The 21891-nt window shown below is 44.5% G+C and overlaps 1 protein-coding gene across 1 annotated transcript; it reads left to right on the top strand.

Moving 5' to 3' along the window:
- Window positions 1–17927: 17927 nt before the first annotated feature.
- Window positions 17928–21478, top strand: pou4f4 (POU class 4 homeobox 4). Its single transcript, XM_073479815.1, has 2 exons — window positions 17928–18259; window positions 19716–21478. Exons 1-2 carry the CDS (start codon window positions 18140–18142, stop codon window positions 20637–20639), a joined length of 1044 nt encoding a protein of 347 aa, XP_073335916.1. The 5' UTR covers window positions 17928–18139; the 3' UTR covers window positions 20640–21478.
- The last annotated feature ends 413 nt before the right edge of the window (window positions 21479–21891 follow it).

The following is a 21891-nucleotide window of genomic DNA, read 5'->3' as shown; positions in this document are numbered from 1 at the left end:
AATGAGCGGGCTGATTAGTCCGCTGACAGAACGATGAAAGGGATCGAAATGAGTTTGTTAAAGGGAAGCATTCGACCCGCGGGCCGCCAAGCAAACAGCCCGGCATTACAGAGAGAGTTTGCTGTAAAATAGGTTAAATGAGAATATTGTGATGAGTGTTGTGATGACCCCCGACACACTGGTGATGACAAAGTGCAAACAAAGAAGATTTTCTTCTTTCATGTTTTAATATCTGCATGACAACAAAACAGCAACAATAACCCTAAAAACATACAAGTATACTTCAGATGTGCATATGTACTCATATACACAGTATTTACAAGTTCAAATAAACATTATATGAAAGCATTTAGATAAAAGTATCATAAACTATATGTAGATAAAGAAACTGATTTAAAGTGCCTTCAGACTCAAAGTGTTGGCAGTCAGCTGCAGCTCAGACTTCATGAGGTTCATACAGAGAGAGTAACGGAGGAGATCTAATCTGGGATCAGACCATAAAGTGCTTTAACAGTAATGAGCACGACCTTCAGATCAATCCTGAAACAAACGGGCAGCCAGAGACATTAAACAGAGACGTTACTGTGCTGTTGTCTTTCTGTCACTGCTCAGCTCTCAGTATTAAAGATTAGAACAATGTTTGCAGATTGTGATGTTTATGGGTTTATTGAGCTCCTGTTGTCTCGTTGTGTTCATGAAGACCACACAAAACACATGTGTAACGACAGTGCTGCAGTGTGAAACAGCCATAATGTGAAACTGAAGAGTAAAATATAAAGCTGCAGTTTATATTGAGATGATAAAATAAAGATGTTTGGAGAGTTTCAGATTCGTCACGTTTTCCTTCCTGCTCAGAATAATTACTTTAATCAGTGACGACAAAACCAGTCAGACGTCCAACAATGTGAAACCAGATCTGCTTGAACGTGACGCTCGCAGGCCACGAAACAACAGCAACACAATGACACTGCTCATTCTGGAGAGGCCGTTAGCTTCATGCTAACACCAAACAAAACAAACAACCTAAATATCCAGCAATCCAGAGTGTTAAAACAAAACCAGCACAACTTGTCTAAAATGTTATTATGTCATAATTATCCAAAGATCATCGTCATTGATCTGTGATGTTAACGTGACTCAGGATCATGTGACCTGCTTTCCTTTTCCAAACGTTGTCACTGGTTTTAATTTGTGTCACCTCCTCCAGGCTTCACTGGAGCAGCTCGTCAGCTGAGGCAGCCAATCAGTAATAATTAGCCCTCGCTCAGTGCTTCCAGTCAGCCAGCCGGACAGTCAGCCGGCCGGCAGCATCACTCACCTGTTGTGCCCCAGGCGACGCCTCCCTCCTCGTCCCCATGATGCAGCTGTCATGCCAGCCACTCTCTCTCTCTCTCTCTTTATCCCTCTTTGTTGTCCATCATCTCTTCACCACCTACACATCCAGCGCTGCTTCTGAATGAGGCCTATTGTGCAGCGTGCATGCTGCTGCTGCATCGTCCTCTGTGACCCCTGAGCTCTGCAGAACAAAGTTTCTCTTCACGAGTCCGTCGGTCAGTCATGCAACGTTATCCTGCTTCACTTCAGAAAAAGAAGCCGTGTACACGATGACAAAAATTAAGTTTGAAAATATTCATTAAATCTTTGCCAACCAGATATTTATAATCTTGGTCAAAGCACGTCTTTGAAAAACTGAGAATGAATCCAACAAATCCCAGTTAGTTCTTGTTTGTAGTCCTTTGGTAAAAAACGAGTTGCTCCAGTTGTAAGAAAAGAAACAACAAAAAAAACAAAAAACAGAGAAAAACAAGAGATCAAATAAAAAAATAAAGATGAGGGCAAGTGTAGAGCGTCCACAGCTGGCAGGCCGGAGTGTGAAGGCCTCGGGGCCCGGTGGATGCTCCCTGTGCCGCATCTCCGAAGAAAAAACAACAAAGAAGAAAGAATGAAAAAAAGAGAAGGAATGAAAGAAAGAGAGCGAGCGAGCGGGCACCTCTGCTTTGAGCAGCAAACAGAAGCTTGAGTGAGGAGGAGAAGAGCGAGGCTGGAAGTTTATATGTGTTCTCTCCCCCTGAACCAGGGGACCGGCTGAATAAATAATACAATAGATATTCCTGTGATGAGGTCTCGGCGCACCATTCATAATTATTTCATTGTAGCTGTAATGAGAGCGCCGGCCCTCCCGATGCACCCGGCGCTGGCAGGTAGGCCTCTGCAGAAACCAGGGCCCAGAGGCAAGAGGTGGACCTGAGCTGCAGCTCCACACGAGGTGCAGGTCGGACTTTATTACTCCGATTCTCTGGAACATCTGTTGCATGATGATGTGGAGCTGTATGACAGATGATATGATAATGATGAACCAATCTGCAGCTGCTCTCAAATGCATGAACACCTTCTTCACCTGCTGCCTGAGAGAGCCAAAACCACAGCAGAACAAAAAAAATAAAAAAAATGAAGATTATGGTTAACAGCAATCTTTTTATGACCTTCATGAGCTGTTTTTAATTTGATCCAAAAACAATGATAATTACAGACTTGTTAAAATTTGAGTCGCATCCACACAGTGACAGTAGACTGGAGACACCGGGCGGCACCAGGCTGAGCATACAGAAACACTTCTCAGGGTACAAGAGATGGGATGTGAATAATTTGCTGCTTTTCTGGATGAAGAGTTGATCCATATCAACACTGGGAGACTGGAAGGTGTGAAATCACCAGCATGTTGGACTTCACAATGACTTCAGAGCACAAAAGCCATGAAGAAGAAGAAGGAGGAGGAGGGTGTCATGTTATTCACAACAACAACAGGAAACATGGAGGAGGTTTTCATATCATGATGTAATGTTAGCAGCAAACATATCTGCTAAAAGCAGACACGTGCAGGGTCGACATTTGTACCCAATGTGGCAAAGCATCATGTTCACATGCTTATTATCAGTCTTCCACATCAGCAGGTGGAGGTGACGGTGGTGGTGTTATTACAGCCACACGGTAACCGCCATTCAAGTCACACCGCTGGATATGTTTAAAGGACACCTGGAGACATTTCCAGACGTGATGGATTTTGTGCCTAAACCTAACCAGAGCGTAACACAGCGTTGTGACGACAGAGAAATAGAAAATTCAACCTAAACAAACAAAGTTTGAACTTATCTGTGCAGCTAACATTTATTCTGGTGATTGGGCCGAGTAACTCGGGGACCAGGTTTGGAAATAGCGTCAGTCTGTAATCAATAGGAGGAGCTAAACATGTTCTCAGCTGCAGGAACACGTTACGAATGCAGACGTGTTGAGCTGTAACGTAAAGTTACAGTAGCAGTCACTGTTTGTGTCACGCTCATATTCTTCATGGGAAACAGATTTAGTATTCTTGGTTCTCACACAGAACGCCCGGTTCTGTTGAACCTTCCTCACAGTACAGAGCTGCGATGAAGACACATGTGACATGAGTGAAATTTGTCATATCATCAAACACACGCTAGTAACAGTGTAACACAAAGTGAACACACACTGTAATGTTTAATATCCTGTTTAGAGTCAGAATGCTTCGACACATGGTCACACAGACAGACTCACAGTCCCAGTTGTGTCTTTTGTCCCTTGGGGCCACCGTCTCAAAGCTTCTGGGGTCCATCAGAGCTTCATACATGACAGAGGGCACTAAGCCTCACACACACACACACACACACACACACACACACACACACACACCTCTGTTGCTTTCACATACATATACGTCCTGAGGTCTGCCGAGCGAGCACCTTCCGTCCTCTAATCCTGTTAGTGGGAGACGGGGGAGTCACGGGCAGGGGGGAGGCGAGGCGGTGTTGATGTGTGTGAGGGGATAAGGGGTGAAGACAAGGGACGGGGGGGGGACGACATGGGACACAAAGACCCCCGCCGTCCCGCACCAGCTGGAGCCCCGTGGTACACCAGAGACCTGAATACCCCCTCTGACACCACACACACACACACACACACACACACACACACACACACACACACACATACAGTATATTTATTTATATATGGTTCTGTATTACTGAATGAGCCGGACACAAACAATGTCAAGGTTTCTGGTTCAATTCCCTGTGGAGCCGTCCTGTCCTCAAATGTTAAAGTAAAAAAACTCCAGTCTGATTTCAGCTGAATGAGACTTTGGCACCGGCCTGCTCACAGCCTGAAACAATATTCAAAGATATAAACTCTGCACTCAACAAAAAGATGAACACAGTTGCACAATCCCTCTAAACCTGTGTTGTGTGATAAATCTGCACTTCAGACCGGAGAGTAGTTGAACTGCAGCCGGTCTGAAGCACACCTGTGCACTGATCATGCTGTTTAATCAGCTTCTCGATGTGCCGCACCTGTCAGGTGGATTATCTGAGCTCGCTGACACAGATTTTAACACAGATTTTTTGTGCTCAAATTTTGAGAGAAATAATTATTTTGTGAGCACAAAAAAAAACTCTCACATCTTTTACTTCAACTTGTGGAAAAATTGAGACCAAAAAACAAAAAGTGTTGCACATTTAAGTCTTGAATGAAAATGAAATGAGGTAAACAGCAACATAACGTTTCCTTCTGAGAGTCAGTGTCTTCTTTCACTTTTTCCCAACGAGGAGAGAACGTAAGCAGCAGCACGATCCCGTCCAGAGAAACAGTGCAGCGTTTTAGTCTTTCAGTGTTCGTTAATATTTAAAAATATTTAAACATCTCTCCTCCAATAAAACTCATTCAAAAAGGAATAATGTTCCAGGCAGCGTCGGAGGTCAGAATCTCCTACAGCCAACCTCCGTCCTCCTGCGATCCAGGCGCCTGTAGACTGTAACAAATATGTGTCTTTGTCGAGTGTGCACACAAGTGAGTCCTCAGCTGTGCAGCACCCTTACGTATATAAAGGCGTATTTTACGGCAGTAAAATGTTCATCTTCGTCCTCCACCAGTGTCGCTTACTGTCAGACAGCTGCTCCCTCATGAAGAAGAGGTACATGGATTTGCCCCGAGGTCACAAAGTTTAAACAAAACCTTTCGTTCCATTTTACTTTTTCTTGGTTGAAAATGTTCATATTCTGAATCATACATTTCAGGTCAATCCGTCCAACAGTTGCTACGACATTTCACTCAAAACCACAAATGTCAGCCTGCTGCTGGTGTTCGACGTAAAGTCTCCTCCACAGTGATGCATCTGTTATCTGTCTCCTGGACCAGCACGGCTGAAAATTAAGTTTAGAAATATTCATGACATTTTTGCCGACAAGCTGAATTCTCAGAGTAAAAACACTTATTTCAAAATGACTGTTTAATTCTTAATATTCATTAAGCACCAAACCGACCAGAACCAGCAGGAAGTGTGTGGGAACTTACAGACATGTAACTTATAAAACAGTGTACTCTGATTACATTTTCAGAGCGACACCAGCAGCCCTGCTCACATCCTCTCCTGTCTACCTTGATCTTCACAGGCAGCTAACAGAAGTCAGGATGTCTCCTGTATAACGACACACAACCAGACTGATCAGCCAATCAGCACCAGATCAATACACATATACATAAACTCTTATTCAGATGTTCCTGCAGCCGTCGCCACCATCACTCCATCTCCGTCTCCAGGAAACACTCTGTGCCAAAATGAAGGCCACGCTGTGTCAAACATTTCATTAAATCCAACTGAACCAAATGACAGCAGTCAGGAGCAGTTGATCCAGGTGTGGCTCACTCTCCTGGCACACCTCTGGTTGCATGTTTCGACTTTTAGCCAAAGAAAACACACCTGGAAGTTAGAAACACTGAACTCCAATCAATAAAAAGACTAATGTGTTCAGGATTGGGCTCGTAGCTGATCCAGGATCAGTGTGACACGCTGCCAGGATTTATTCAAAATAAACAGCAGGGAGAAGTTAAGTAGAAACTAAAGTGGGGATGAGGTGCAGGTGAAGCTCGGGTGAGGAGAATAATGTGAAGAAACGGAGCTGATGGGCCGGGACGAACACGAGGAGCAGAGCAGGGCTACCGAGGCTGATGAAGGGCAGGTGTGGAGGGAAGAGCGACGGCTTCATGTTGATGTCGCGACATAAAACTGAAACATAAAGAAACATGAAGAAACATGAAGATCTCCAGTGTGGCGTATGAGTTTATTGTGTGAGTATATTTTTATTGTCGAGTCGAGCCGGACTCTGACTGGGTTCTTCCTGCCGTCTCTCACTGGTTCTGATCTGTGGCGTTTTGGGCCGACAGGTTGTTTGCATCTCCACCTCACACACACCTGTGGGTTTCACCACGTGCTCGTCGTATCACAGATGACTCTACCACCGTTCTCTCATCGACTTATCTCTTATTCACAGTTTCTGCATTTTTCATGGTTACACCTTTTCATTATGTCCACCTCCGTCACCTCCGCTGCGTCTAATCTGTTGCAGCGTCGCTCCACGTGCTGCTGTCGGCCCGCTGACGGATAAAAACCGAGCAGAAGAAGAGAAAATGGAGAGAAAAACAGTGAAGAAGAAGCAAAGATGGGGTATGACAGAGTGAAAGAAAAGACAGACAGTAAATGAGACAGAGAAAGAGAGAAGACATATTTTGGATCAATAGATTAACTGAGTGCTCATGTATTATGCATCTGAGCCCTGCAGCACTTGCACATAAAGGGAATGTTGGGCAGGATTGGCGTGTAAAAGCTTTATAACCGCGGGCCTGTTTACTCCGAGTGTACGAGGGGACCGCTGTCATGACGGACCGAACCGAGTCTGCCTGGAAACAACGCCAAAGCTACAGCTCAGCAACATGCAGCAGTCAGTTCCAACGTCAGCCAAACGAGCATTATGATAAAAATGAGATTGTCAGAACAGCCACATGTTTTATTATATTCAGCTGAAATGATATGGAAACACTCAGCGCTGCAGAATGTGTCAAATGTTTGCTCATTTGTGTCTTTCTTTGTTTTTGTACACTGAACATTTTAAAATGCAAACCACGTAGAGAATTACTGTCAGACAGCAAAGACTGGAGGTCAATCTGAGCAGCATCTTAACGAGCATGATGAGCTCCACCTGGACGAGCCGCTTCAGTCTCAGGCAGGTGTGATTGATTTCTCCTGTCTCAATGTGAGACTGTGAACGACTGAGGAGCAGACTGAGTCCACGTTTGCAAATACTTGCAAATACTCATTGTCATTGTGATTCATGGAGACTCAATCTGATAGATAGTTCCCAGAGGTTCATTCATTTGATTCAGATGTGATAATAATAATATATAACTTGATTCTTGGGGTCTGCAAGTGTTTGCATCTAACTTCCAGAATTATTGAGCGGCTCTGTGATCCACTATCGCTGTGAAAAAATGCTTTGCAACGGAGAGGACGCGACCGTCTCCACTCACAGACTCTGGTCCAGCCTGCTGAACAGTGTCAGGATAACTGATGTTGTGATTTGACTTGACAACAAACAAGACCGAACATGACCGACACTTTGAGCTGTGAATTTTAAACTGTGGACTTCAGCTGGTCCAAAGCTGCATGGAGAGAGGAGGAAGTCTGAAGAGGTCAAAAAGCTCCAGCAGCACTTGTCGTATACAGAACGACTTTATTGGACCGATGTGTTCGGGCTCGTAGCCTTCATCAGGGTGTTTAAACAGAAACTGTCAATCCAGGTGGAAAGATGCAGTTTGAGAAAATATTATCTTGTTTTACTTTGTAAATTCAGAAAATCTACAACAAAAATCCATTTGGTTTTACTTTATAGAGAGTCTTCTCTCTCTCTTGCTGAACAGTGACCTCATGCTGTTCATCTACTTTTCAATCAAGCATTTAATTTCAAATTTGTACAAATTTTATACGAATCGTATCAGAATTTCTACAATATGTGTCACATCATGTTCAGATTTATATGAGCTCTTTTCATGAAGACAGCCAGAAACCACTGCTCACTACTGCGTTTCAACATTTGTAAGCCTAAAAAACCGCTGGATGTGTTTAACAAGACGTCGGGACATTTTCCAGCCGTGTTTGTGCCGGCAGCAGCAGGTATTGTTAAGATGTTTTCCTGAAACCTGACCAAGTGGTTTTGTGCCTGAACCTAACCGGAGCATAAACACAGAGCTGTTTCAACATATCCGTCGTTGTCAACATTTATTCTGGCGATTGGGTTGGAAACACATCACATACAGGGAACAAGATGCTCTCCTCGGAGGTTTTGATGAACGTTTTAGACATTTTTCTGACAATAAATCAAGCGTCACCTCTGACATGTAGATGAAGGTCAGATCCAATAATCCTCTGATTCTAGAAAGACCAATGAGTAAGTGAATAAGTGCTTTAAAGCTCAAAAGGGGTCAAACAGACTCGTTCCCCTGTGGTCCAGCGAGTCAGAGTGAACTTTGACCTTTTCTAATGCAACATCAGGGCTCTTCACATCACGCTGCTTCCTCTCCTTCCTCCTGAGCTCCACGTCTTCTCGGCAGCGACGGTCCCGACCCTCTGCAGAGGAGCAGGCATCAAACAGCTCAGCCCTCCGAGCGTCTCCCCAGAGAGCCGCCTCGCTCATCTCCATACAAACAAAACCCTCAGCTCCTCTCTGCGCTGTACGACAAGAACAGAGAGCCGTCGAACAAAGGAGAAAACAAGTAAACAAACAAAATGATGTGTGAGCGTGTCACCGGGATGAAGAGTGTGTGTATGTAAATGAAATTAATCTTTGTTACTTGTGTCTCTGGTGTTTGGGGCTGCAGGGAGCAGCTGGAGAAGACGTTAATACTCTGAAGAATCAGAAGAAATGTGTCACAGCTATTTGAGGAAGATGCATGGAAGCTCTGTTTCCCATTATGCATAATGTAAAGCTATAACGCAGCTCAGTATCTTCAGGAGATGGTCCCCGACTGATAAACGGCCACATCGTTCAAACTCAGGTTTTATCCACTTGCTAAAATCTGTTGAAGAACTGAGACGACCCTCAGGACGCCACTGCTGCTTTTATTTTATCAAAGCTTCCTCAGGTCACAGACGATATCTACAGTTTTTACAGGCTTCATGATGAGTATTTGGATCTTTACATGTAAACTGGACTTTCCTTTCATAACACAACTGCACCGTGTACACTAAAATTAAATGAATTACCTCCACCGAGGAGGTTCTGTCTCACCCGTGTGTTGGTTTGTCAGCAGGATTACACAAAAACTACACAACAGATTTCCATCATACTTGGATGGAGGATGAGTCTCAGCCCAGAATAGACCCCATTAACTTTTGGCGCGGGTCCAGATAAAGGAACGGATCCAGGAATTTTCTCTAGGAATAATTAATGGATCCTGATGAAAAAATCTGGCATATTTAGGTGGGTGGTTTCCACAAGTGAGTGAGTAGAGTTTGATCACGATCCAATTTTAAAAAAGCAGATTTAAAGATGTTTTATTTGATATTGGATCAGGATTGATTAAATTACTTCTGATGTCAGCGTATTAAATGTGAATATTTTCCGGTTTCTTTCCTCTGTGACGGAGAACAGAATATCTTTGGGTGGAGGACGAAACACTGATCAACATTTTATGGACAAATTATTATGGACAGATTAACTAAAGAAAATATCTGTAATAACTGCTCCTCATTAACTGGACCTGACGGCTGATTTATCTCATTGTGTTGGTGTCAGCGAGTTAAAGGCAGGAACACTGAGACTCTCCCTCCAGATCTCCTCCACTATTTTACAACATGGCCGCTCTGCTACAGCAGCAGTGACACTGTAACATCCCGTCCTCGTCGCTCTGCTTACAGTACCACCTTCATGCATATTTTACTTCTCTCTCTTTCTCTTTGGTTTCTTGTCCACATAATGACACAATGATGTTCTGTGAAGATCTCATCAGACCATCAGGAAGCAACACTCTGATGCTGAGGCTCAGACAAAGTTCCCGGTCGTGAAGAAGTTTAATCGTCGACTTTATCCTGTGAAATGACACAATTTAACACTTTATTATAATGTTGATAACGCACAGTTCAGGCAGTCATTACTTACACGCTCAAAACATGAGGAGATGTTCTCCACTGCCTCAGACGAACACATCTGGAGAAAATTTGAGTAGAAAACTAACTCTCAGAGAAAACAGGAGCATTTTAGAATGACGGATATCCACATACAGCTTTTATCTACAAACATTTACGGTCTAAAGTTCAGAAAAAGATGAGACTGAGGACGGCTGCAGGATGAGGCGAGTGTTTGGTCAGATAATCAGCTACAGCCTCGAGTCTCTGCAAAGTTTGAAATGTTCATCACATCATCGTCTTTCACCGTGAAGACTGCAGGATGTTTGTCCCGTCAGTCCACACGCAAAGCCTTTCCTGGTCAGAAGTCACTCTGACATAAACACTGTTCTGTTTCCTTTCAGTTGGTGTGTGCTTGATTTGAAGTGTTAGCGAGCGTGAAGCACCAGCCGACTCCTCTTGTCATGACGTCCAAAATAGCAGCCGGAGCAAAGTGTCCAGATCTTTGAGGATTTCATACCAAACATCATACGGTCACCAGGAGTAGACGATAGCTCTGTTGGACTCTCTGTTGAGCGTGTGTGTGAAGCTGGTGATGGATCCAAAGAAAACATTCAATGATCATTTCAATCATTTAAATTGTTATCATCGGTAGTACGAGCTCCTAATAATCCCACTACCAGCAAATATTAGTTTAATGAGGCTAATGTTAGAAACAACATGAGCAGGAGAATGAAAACACTGGAGCACAAACAGCACAATGAAAATCTGAAGAGATTATTTTTTACATCAAGCTCGTTCAGGTCAAAATTCGTCGACCATCACTGAAAACATATACAGACTGTAGATCTTTTATTCTGGTCTGTGTAGGTTAAGTGAAGCAGAAGGTCAGTCCACCACCGTCTGCTTCCTCTCAGAAAGCAGATCGACGGGAGTCGAAGCCCTTTTCCAAACCTGCAGGCAGGTAAAGTGCTGAGGATCTCTCCCCGAGCGAACCAGCTAACCTTTTCTTCCAGCCTCGTGTCTTTAATTTGTACTGGCAGACAATGAAATATTTACAAGGAGCTCTACAGGCAATTACATTAAAAGTGTGTGGTTAGACACCGCCTACCCATCGGCGGGCCCCCTCGGTGAGAAGCGCAGGCCGATTTGGTGAATGGTCGCAAAGTTTACAACGTCAGATTTTACTCACCATCAATAATTCAGAGCTGGAAGAAGCAGAGAGGAAGAGGAAAGGAGGACAGGAGTGAACGGAGAAGGAGGGAAGGAGAGGAGGAGAGGAGGAAGCGAGGGCGGGCGGAGGGAGCGTCAGTGTTCAGACTGTGGTGGATGTCGGCTGCACTTCAGTGTCCATTTGCTAAATGTGGCAGAAATACGCAGTGTGGCGGCCATGTTGTGCTCGCTGAAAGCTTCGCCGGACGTTTGATCCCTCAGAGTCCATCGTGCACTCTGAACACACAGTAACACATGCATAGCTGCACGTACTGTACACACACGTGCACATACATTGTTCATATACACACACACACACACACACACACACACACACACACACACCATTCATCAACAAACACACACGCACACATTGCAAAACTACGACCTCCTCTGCAGCCGAGCGACTGTAAACACAAGGAGAACACTGTGGCTGAATCTGAGCTGCAAATAGAGAAACATAAAAGCTTCTCCGTGGATAAATTTAACTAACAGAGAGGAGTTGTGCAACCACAGAGACATGTCAGTTAGGTTTGAGTTTTGTGGGACAAGTTAGACTTCTGAATTTTCCTAAATCAAATCAAACAATTGATGAATTCGAGAAAGACCAAATGAATGCAGATGCTTCGCTCCAGGTGCATGAAACATTTACAGTAACATCCATACTCACCAACCTTCGTCTGACGTCTGATTCTCTGGCATAAAGTCATATTCATCAGTTTTCATCGATTCATTGATTTTCAGCCCCTGCTTCTCTTAAGAGTTCGTCAGCCTCTCGATAGGGTTTGACGAGGGTGTGGCAGGACAATCGAAGCAGCAGAATAATGTAGGTATCCTGCTTTAAAATGTCTAAAAATGACTCAACCGTTGTTCCAAGATTCAAGATTCAAGATTAACATTCGCCCATGCTGCAGCCGTAAGTAACATAAAACATAAGATTACACATAAAATTACACACAATCACATACAATAGATATGCACATCTATATCATACAAAGTGCCGGAGTGCAAAAAAAAGTGCTAAGATTGTAGTAGGAAAATTACCAACCCTTTACAAAACAAGCAAACGCAAGTCCCCTGAACTTAGCTGACCTTGTTTAACAGTTTGATCGAAACAGGAACAAACGAGTTCCACATGTTGTTGAGTTGTGTTCCTACATTATCGCATGTGTTTCCAACAATGATCAAAACAGAGAAAGTTTGCTCAAGGTAACGGTGCGTTTCATTTTGGTTGTCTGTCGATGCTTCCGGGACAGAGGAGTCAGCCTACGAGACAAAACTGAACGTGAAATGAAACTTTAAAACATTATCTTTACAGATTTAATCAGCAGTGAAGCGAGTCTAACCGCAGGATCATCTGTGTTTACACCATTACTTTACTGTTCGTTAGCTGCAGCAAGCAACAGCAAACACTGAGCGAGTGTCAGCACTCAGCAGAGACTCTGGTTCTGGTTCTGGTTCTGGTTCTCTCTCTCCTCTCTGTAACGTCACCTTCATGAAGTAAAGTCCATTTCCCCTCCAGCTCCAGTCAGCAGTCAACATTACAGAACAGAAACACCCGACGATGGAGGTCACCTCCGGATCACTGCTGCAGTCAGGCTGATAAACAGGAGTGAAGATAAATCCACTTTTTAATCCCAGAAGTTAAAAAGTCATCTCTGAGCTCTCCTCCCGTCGGTGAACGGCTCCGGATCAGAGCAGAATCTGATGAGACTCCAGGTGTTTATTCCTTCACATGACGTCACTCTCTACCTGACTCTCCTGTCGTCTCTGAGCAGCTGAGCAGCGACTCGTTGAAGCGTCACGACAAACAACACACACATTTTCTGATCTTCTGAACTAACATCAAGCAGATTCTCCCCTGCAGACGCGGGAGTATAACTCTGGATTTAGAACTAAGACCATTACATGCGTTGCTCATGATATGGCCTTCAGTCACCAGATCTCAACCCAGCAACTCATTAGACAGAACTCTCCACCTTTTTCATTAATGAACCAAATGATGGATTATCTTCCGGAGGAATAATGTTCGTTCCTCCAGCAGAGCTTCAGAGACTTGAAGAATTTATGCCAGGGTGCAAACATCCAGCAGGAGTGGAAATGCTGGAAAGAAAGTTAAAATATTGATTAAAAAAAGTTTTCCTGCCTGAGGTGAGCTGGAAGAGATGATGTGTTGATTCAAACTACACGAAGCAAAACACAACAGAGAAACACTTGAATCATGACGTATGTGAAACGTGACATCGTCCTCTGAAGAGACGACGACGGTCAACAACAACAATGAAACTGACATAAATATCATCATATATTTTTATATATAAATATTCTCCACCTGGTTTCTATCGCTCGACGTTTGACAGCTGCAGCAGTGGTTTAATGCATCTGGAACATGAACACTTTCATTTGCAGGTTTTCTCATAATTTAGTAAAAGTTTGAACTTAATCTGGTTTTAATGCCTTAAATTTAACATCCACCTGTATGAACTGTACTGTACGAACCTGTCTGTAGAGGCAGACAGCACATCAGTATGAATGTAAATGTTCTGTATGCTTTAAAGTTTATTCCTCGTTTGTTAATAAACAACTTTAATGATTAAATTTGATAATACTTTAACAGGATACTGGATTTCATAGTGTCTGTCATCCTCTGAATCATATATTGTTTCATCTTTCTTATATTAAACAGAAAATAAACTAATGAGAGTCCATTTTCAGTAAACTGTGTAATATAACTGTAATATAATTGGTGATCTTACAGTTTGGACTTCCTCTACCGGTCTGCCCTCTCATCCCAGCTGGACTCTCTGTGTTTTGTCCGTCTGGTGTCGCCTTCCCAGAGGAGCGTCCTGCCTGCCGGCGTCCCAGCGGAGGAGGGTGATGTATATTTGATGAGCGGGTGCTGGGGACCCTCAGGAGGGCCGCGGCTACAGCAGGACAATGGGCCTCGCTCAGGTTTCCTGCTGGACGTCACCGACACTGCTGCCTTTTCTGTAGGTGAGCCGGTGAGTCAGGGCTGGAGTTTCAGACCAGGAGGCCGAGTTACAGCCGGGACAAGACCCAAACCCGACCAGGGACAAGACCCAACACAGGACAGAGACAAGACCCAACACAGGACAGAGATGAGACCCAACACAGGTCAGAGACAGGACCCAACACAGGACAGAGATGAGACCCAACACAGGTCAGAGACAGGACCCAACACAGGACAGAGATGAGACCCAACACAGGTCAGAGACAGGACCCAACACAGGACAGAGATGAGACCCAACACAGGTCAGAGACAGGACCCAACACAGGACAGAGATGAGACCCAACACAGGACAGAGACAGGACCCAACACAGGACAGAGATGAGACCCAACACAGGACAGAGATGAGACCCAACACAGGACAGAGACGAGACCCAACACAGGACAGAGATGAGACCCAACACAGGACAGAGATGAGACCCAACACAGGTCAGAGACGAGACCCAACACAGGACAGAGATGAGACCCAACACAGGTCAGAGACAGGACCCAACACAGGTCAGAGACGAGACCCAACACAGGACAGAGATGAGACCCAACACAGGTCAGAGACAGGACCCAACACAGGACAGAGATGAGACCCAACACAGGTCAGAGATGAGACCCAACACAGGACAGAGATGAGACCCAACACAGGTCAGAGACAGGACCCAACACAGGTCAGAGACGAGACCCAACACAGGACAGAGATGAGACCCAACACAGGTCAGAGACAGGACCCAACACAGGTCAGAGACAGGACCCAACACAGGACAGAGATGAGACCCAACACAGGTCAGAGACAGGACCCAACGGAACAGAAAACGGAAAAACAACCGTACAGCTCGTCTGCTGTATCCAAGTCTCCAGAAGCATCGAGATCACAAACTGATTTGAAGAGACATTTTTACAGCCTGGACATGTGGGTGACATTGTGCTCCCACTTCAGACGGCTGCACGCTAAACGTTCAGCTACAGTGAAGATTTTGGCTCAATAAACGTGTAAATGATGTCTTTTTAAATCATTTTGGGGTCTCTGGACTACAGTACACTGTACGGTCAAGACGATTTTCTCCTTCAGCAGACAATAAAAGCTCGACTGAAACACATCTCCTCCTCCTCCAGCTTAGGACTCATACTTTTGGGGGCTGATCATGAAAGAGAGATGAAGTGACCAATAAAGCAAAATCCAGGATGATCAACAGAAATGTTTCTTAAAGTTCATCTTGTATCTGCTCCCTATCAAACCCTCAGTGTTATCTCTTTTACCACCCACACACAGTTCACTGACTTGAAGACATCTAATTAACAAATTTTATCTACATAATCAAATTAAGTTTGTGTATCTCCGAGTAGTTTGTGCTGATTTCGGATTCACCACAAGAACCCAGACATCTCCATGAAGTTTGAGTGAAGATGCACCATCAGTGTGTCGATACCTTTAGTTTCATTTCATACCTGCAGTGTATTAAAATGAATTAGTGGTGTGTTTGAATGTAAAACAGTTGAACAACAGTGACGAGGGTGAAGATGTTTGAATGGATTCACAGCTGGAACGACTGAGACCAGATGAAGTAAGACTGATGCATGTTGGACAGACGGTCGTCCACCTCAATGTCCTTCGTCCACACAGACCACAGCTGCAGTGATTGGTTGATTAATTGTTTAGCTGACTGAAAACGAAAAGTATAGTTACCACCTGGTCTATTTTGATCATTAATAATCGTTTCAATCATTTTCAAGCTAAAATGTCAAATATTCTCCAGTTCCAGCTTCTTAATGTGAAGATTTGCTGCTTTTCTTCATCATTCTGACAGTAAATGAGTCTTTGAGTTTTGGACTGATGGTCGGAAAAAATAAGAAATTTAAAAATGTCACAGAGGAATTATTATGAACATTTTTCATAGTTTCTTGACATTTTTAAGATTAAATGATGAATCGTGAAAGTAATTGTCTGGTAAATAAAACACCTCTTTAAAAAAACTGGCTTCATTCAGACTCGTGAATTTACAGAAACGGCAACTTAAATATAAAACATTCACAAAAGGGTTAATTTTATTTATAGGAGAGAGAGGAGAAACACCTGCGATCCGTTAGTGCCACATTATATAAATATATACACACTATTTTACTTTCTACTTTTTACACTAGGCTTCAATAAAAACAAGGAAGAACATAATATTTATATAAGCAGAGACTTCACATGTTTTCTGGTCACCGCGGCTGGTTTCAGCCCTGAAGTTTATTATTTTCAGCACAGATGTTTTGAACGTTTCAGATCAGGAAGCTGTGTTCAACGTTTTAGGAAAAAATAAAATGTTTCTAATTTTTATTTCTGTTTCATATTCACGTGTTAATGCAGAAACATTTAACAGAAATCTGTTATTACAAGTGTAAGAATTCACAAAGACAAACAAAACAGCCGAGCTGAGGTTTGATGATGATGATGATGATAATAATAACAATAATAATAACAATAATAATAATAATAATAATAATAATAATAATAATAATAATGATAATAATAATAGAGGGATTACCTGCAGTCCCTCCCCCTGACCCCCCTCCTCCCCTCGGGAGGCCTTCAGGTGATTATTGGGGATGATTATTCCGTTTTATCGCGCGCGCGTCTGCTCGCCGGAAATCCCCTCTTTGATTGACAGGTCGGCGGCCCGCTGACCTCGCGCGCTTCTTCTCTAAATATTTGATCGTCCGCTGTTTGTGCGCTTTAGTTTAACGTGCAGGCCTGTTTATTCTTTATGTGTGTGTGTGTGTGTGTGTGTGTGTGTGTGTGTGTGTGTGTGTGTGTGTGTGTGTGTGTGTGTGTGTGGAGGGGGGGGGGGATGCCACAAAGTAAATGAAGCATGATTAATTAATGTATTAATTGGCAAGAAGGTGAACGGGGTTCAGGCGGAGGAATTCCTGCCATTAATTAATAATCTGTGTGTGTGTGTGTGTGTGTGTGTGTGTGTGTGTGTGTGTGTGTGTCATGTATTTGTTGCATTAATCACAGATCAGACCGATCAGCTGACACTCTGCTGCTCCTCTTCAGTCAGATTTGAGTTAAAATCATCTCTCTGCTGTTGGATCTCTGCAACACTGTAAAACAAGATGTTTGGATGTTTCAGCTTCTGATCCTGAAAACAAAATGTATATTAAACTTTTTAAATATTCCTTTAAATGTAAATATTAATCTAAATAAAGGTCCTCTGACACACAGCTCAGATTATTTGTTGTTTAATCCAGAATGTTGTTCTAATCTCAGTAGTGAAGATGAGTGCAGCCTCCTCCTCAGCTGCTGCAGGAGGCCGCTGCCTCCTTTAGCTTCTTCTTCTTACTGAGGATGTTTTAAATCGTGTGTTTTAATATGATGTGATTTTGTGAATTTTCCTGATCTCAGTGAGACCTCCTGCTGAAATAAAAACACTGTGTTGCTGTTGTGTTTCTGTGTTTGTTGGATTCTTGCATGTGAGTTTTGATTTTCAGTTATTTTAACGAACACTGTTTGTACAGTGAACCCTCACAGCATCCTTCCTCTTTCTCCTCTACAGGAGAGCCAGGCACGCTTGGGGGCGTGGCCACAGTAGGTGAACTCCATCTTGATTGGTGGGTGCGCGCAGAGGGAGGGAGTGAGGATCCACCAATGAGAAGGAGGCTGCGCGACGCTGCTACAATATAGGAGCTGGAGGCGAAGAGCGTCTTTATTATAGAAGTCATTGACAGGCGAGCAGGAGACCGGAGACCCGCAGGAGTCCAGGAGTTACCTCTCCTTCTCTGGTTCTGGTTTTTAAAAAGCGAGCCCGACTGCACCCGAACCCCCGATCACAGCGACTTTTCTTCCAGAGAGTCAGCGCGTGGAAGCTGTTTCACCCCGAGGCGTTTCTTTCGAGAAAGTAACCAACACGGAGCCAAACGAGGACGACGCACAGCGACCCTCCCTAACTTCTGCAATCATGATGTCGATGAACAGCAAGCAGCCTTTCAGTATGCACCCCATCCTGCACGAGCCCAAATACACGCCTCTGCACTCCAGCTCGGAGGCCATCCGCAGGGCCTGTCTGCCCACACCGTCGGTGAGTCCACAGTTCACTTCACCGCTGAGCTCCTGCAGCTCCCCGCAAAACTTCTACAACCTTAAAAACATCTGGGGGATGGTTGACAATTTACATTTTTTGGCTGTTTAAAATGTGCTTTTTTAAATTTATCTGTTCGATCTGAAAACTTCTCGACAAGCTCCGAAATTATTAGATTTGGTGTTTAAACTAACGCGCACAGACGGGAACCATTGGACCTGAAGTCTCCCTGATGCGTCTCAGTCACAATCTGGTTTCCACTTTAATTTCGGGAATAAAACTGAACCTGTTTGATGAAACAGAAAAAATATATTTTAACTGGAACTTTACTTAAAATGTTCTAATTCAACCAACAGAGACCAGAAAGAAAGAATCCTGTTCGGACACTGTGTGTAAAATAATTGTAACTGTAAAAATATGAGGGAAATTAATTAAAAGTAATAATTAATAAAATATTTGAGACAATCGAGATTATATTATATGTTTATATCGGGATGGATGAGCAGCACTAAGAGAAAACAGGACGGTTTTGTTACTCGGAGCAGAGAGTCGGTGCGTAAAGACGCACAAATGCGCCCCGAGAAGCCAAAAATCCTGACATCAGGAGAGAGAGTGACGCTGCTGCTGCTGCTGAAAGTGAACGAAGATAAAAGATGAAGGAGGAAGCAGAAAAGAGGCGGCGTGGATCCTCTGAGCGCGTGTTATCTCATATTGTCCCATTCATATTCAAACTCACACTCGTCTCATTTCATTGTCCGCAGAAATTATTCAGGAGATCGTAAGTATTAATTTTAGATGAATATCCATCCACGCTGACACACTTTCCAGGGCAGATCTGAGACTGATGTCCAAGTTGCATTAGATTACATAGTTTGACAAGTTTGACATAAAAAGTTAAATTAAAGGATGAAAATTAATTTGATTCTGTGCGTCGCAGCTCTGAAAACTAAAACATGTCTGAACGTTTATTTCGCTGCTTTAAATGTTTGACTGGTTCATCTCACAGGAGAAGCTTCATTATAACGTGACGTGTGAAACTGTCAAATATAAGTGATATTTAAAATATATTCAGCTTCATGTGACTGATGATCAGTCTGCACGTTTCTCCTTTTTTAACAACACTTTCGTTTTTTCCTTTTAAACTTTACGCAGCTTCATTTTGAATGAAATGGAGATTTGAAAAAAATAGAAATTAAAATGTGATGATTGTTTTATTATTTTCAACAGATGTGAACATGAATGTCTTCAGAAATAAATAAAATAACTGACAATTAAGATGATCTGTAACAGAACAGTTGGATGATGGAGGCGCGCTGGAGGAATCTGATTACATGAAATTAACATTTAGATTTCTGACACATTTCCTCTTCTCTGCTCCTCTCTGCTCCTCTCTGCTCCTCTCTGCTCCTCTCTTCTCCTCTCTTCTCCTCTTTGCTCCTCTCTGCTCCTCTCGCAGCTCCAGGGCAACATCTTCGCTGGCTTTGATGAGACTCTGCTGCAGAGAGCGGAGGCTCTGGCCGCGGTGGACATCGTGGCCCAGAAGAGTCACCCGTTCAAACCAGACGCGACCTACCACACCATGACCACCATGACCAGCATGACCTGCACCCCGACCTCCTCCTCCGCGCACCTGCACCACCCCTCGGTGCTCACCTCCCACCACCACCACCACCACCCGGGGCACCACCAGCCGTCGCAGGGCCTGGAGGGCGACCTGCTGGACCACCTCACACCGGGCATCTCTCTGGGAGGCATGCCCGGCTCGGACGTCTGCTCCTCGGCCTCGCACACCGCCCACATGTCGGCCATCAACCACATGCAGCATCACCACTCACAGTCCATGAACATGCACCCGCACGCGCTGGGCTCCCACGGCTCGCTGGGGGGCGGCGGGGTGGACGCGGAGCCGGATCCCCGGGAGCTCGAGTCGTTCGCCGAGAGGTTCAAACAGAGGCGGATCAAGCTCGGGGTGACCCAGGCGGACGTGGGCGCGGCCCTGGCCAACCTTAAGATCCCGGGGGTGGGCTGTCTGAGCCAGAGCACCATCTGCAGGTTCGAGTCCCTGACGCTGTCGCACAACAACATGGTGGCCCTGAAGCCGATCCTGGAGGCCTGGCTGGAGGAGGCGGAGCGGGCGCAGAGGGAGAAGATGGCGAAGCCGGAGATCTTCAGCGGTGGCGACAAGAAGAGGAAACGAACGTCCATCGCCGCCCCGGAGAAGCGCTCCCTGGAGGCCTACTTCGCCGTGCAGCCGAGGCCCTCGTCGGAGAAGATCGCTGCGATCGCCGAGAAGCTGGACCTGAAAAAGAACGTGGTCCGGGTTTGGTTTTGCAATCAGAGGCAAAAGCAGAAACGAATGAAGTTTTCTGCGACGCACTAAAGACCTGCGGGGAAACGTGCGGGTCTGTGGCGCGTTGACACAAAGACAGATGAGAGACGAGCTGCTGCTGCTGCCGCGCGCTGTCAGAACAACAAGGTACACCCGGTGCCTTCTGCTCCTGTGCGCACTCACTCCGTCTGAACGACTCATCATCTCTGCCGGAGTCTCCAGATTCAAGTTTGTCTTTTTTGCGTTGAAATCATCAGAATCATCATCACCTCATTGGCTGAATTCGTTATGTTCGGACTAAATGTCTCGTCCAGTGTTGTCCAGCTGGTCCAGGAGCAGAACCACAGCCTGTTGTTTTTTGCCTCCAGTTGTGGAAACAGAAAGTATTCAACACTTCGCTCCTGACGCGTCTCTGGAGTCTCTCCGCTGTGTGTGTTCAGAGGTTTGGATGCGGGGCAGCTGAAGACTTCTCTCCTCTCAGTATCACCAGGAACTGATTTTGTTTTTTTAAATAAATGTTTTTGGAAGCAGCGTCAGAAACATCCGGATTCATCGGTGTACCTTTTTATTCTGACAGTGGAGACTGCGAGAAAGACTGAGACCCGGTCCAAAACAAACCCGAGACTCTCACATGTGGACGCTTCTCCTGCAGAACAGGCCGACGATGAGCTCCACCGTGGCGGGAAGAGAGGAGGGAACAATGCTCCGTCTCAGTCCTTCTTATGGCAATTATTGTACAAAAAAATAAGCATAATAATGACGAGGAATAATCGATATTATCCTCCTTTAGTCGGAATAGCTTTTTTATATTTATCATTGTACATACCTGTGAATATGTTGCACCTCCGTGTGTGGGGAAAAGCTCATTGAAACGTATTGAATTTTCTGTCTCTGCTCCTCCTCCCAGGTGTTTGTTTCTGTAGGAAGTGGATAGTTTTTGGGTTCAGATCGGATCAGAACGAGTCGAACAAGTCGAGTTTAATGAGGCGCAAAGACTCCCGAGACCCGCTGCATGGTTTACTGTCACCAGGGGGAGAGGGAGGTGTTTTACTGCGGCTCCAAAAATATGAGAAGAAACCCCCAAAGTGATGCATTGCAATAAGAAGAAAGACACACACACACATACACACACACACACACACACACACGCACGAGTACACACATTCACACGGTATAGCTGTGTGGCTACCTCATTACGCAAGTGTTGGCACGTTCATGGTGATTTTAAAAACACACACGCTTAAAAAAAAAAGTCAGTAGGATCGTTTCCGGTTTGTTTTTTAATTAACGTGGTTTTAATTTA

Source organism: Pagrus major, chromosome 13 (genome assembly GCF_040436345.1).
Source record: "Pagrus major chromosome 13, Pma_NU_1.0".
Lineage (NCBI taxonomy): Eukaryota > Metazoa > Chordata > Actinopteri > Spariformes > Sparidae > Pagrus > Pagrus major.
The sequence above is the reverse complement of the archived record's forward strand: the minus strand, read 5'-3'. Positions and strand labels throughout refer to the sequence as shown.

Bases quoted from the DNA above. Each gene is read 5' to 3' on its own strand.
- pou4f4 (XM_073479815.1), top strand. From the start codon at position 18,140: ATGATGTCGATGAACAGCAAGCAGCCTTTCAGTATGCACCCCATCCTG. The intron at 18,260-19,715 runs GTGAGTCCACAG...CTCCTCTCGCAG, and splicing joins CCTGTCTGCCCACACCGTCG to CTCCAGGGCAACATCTTCGC.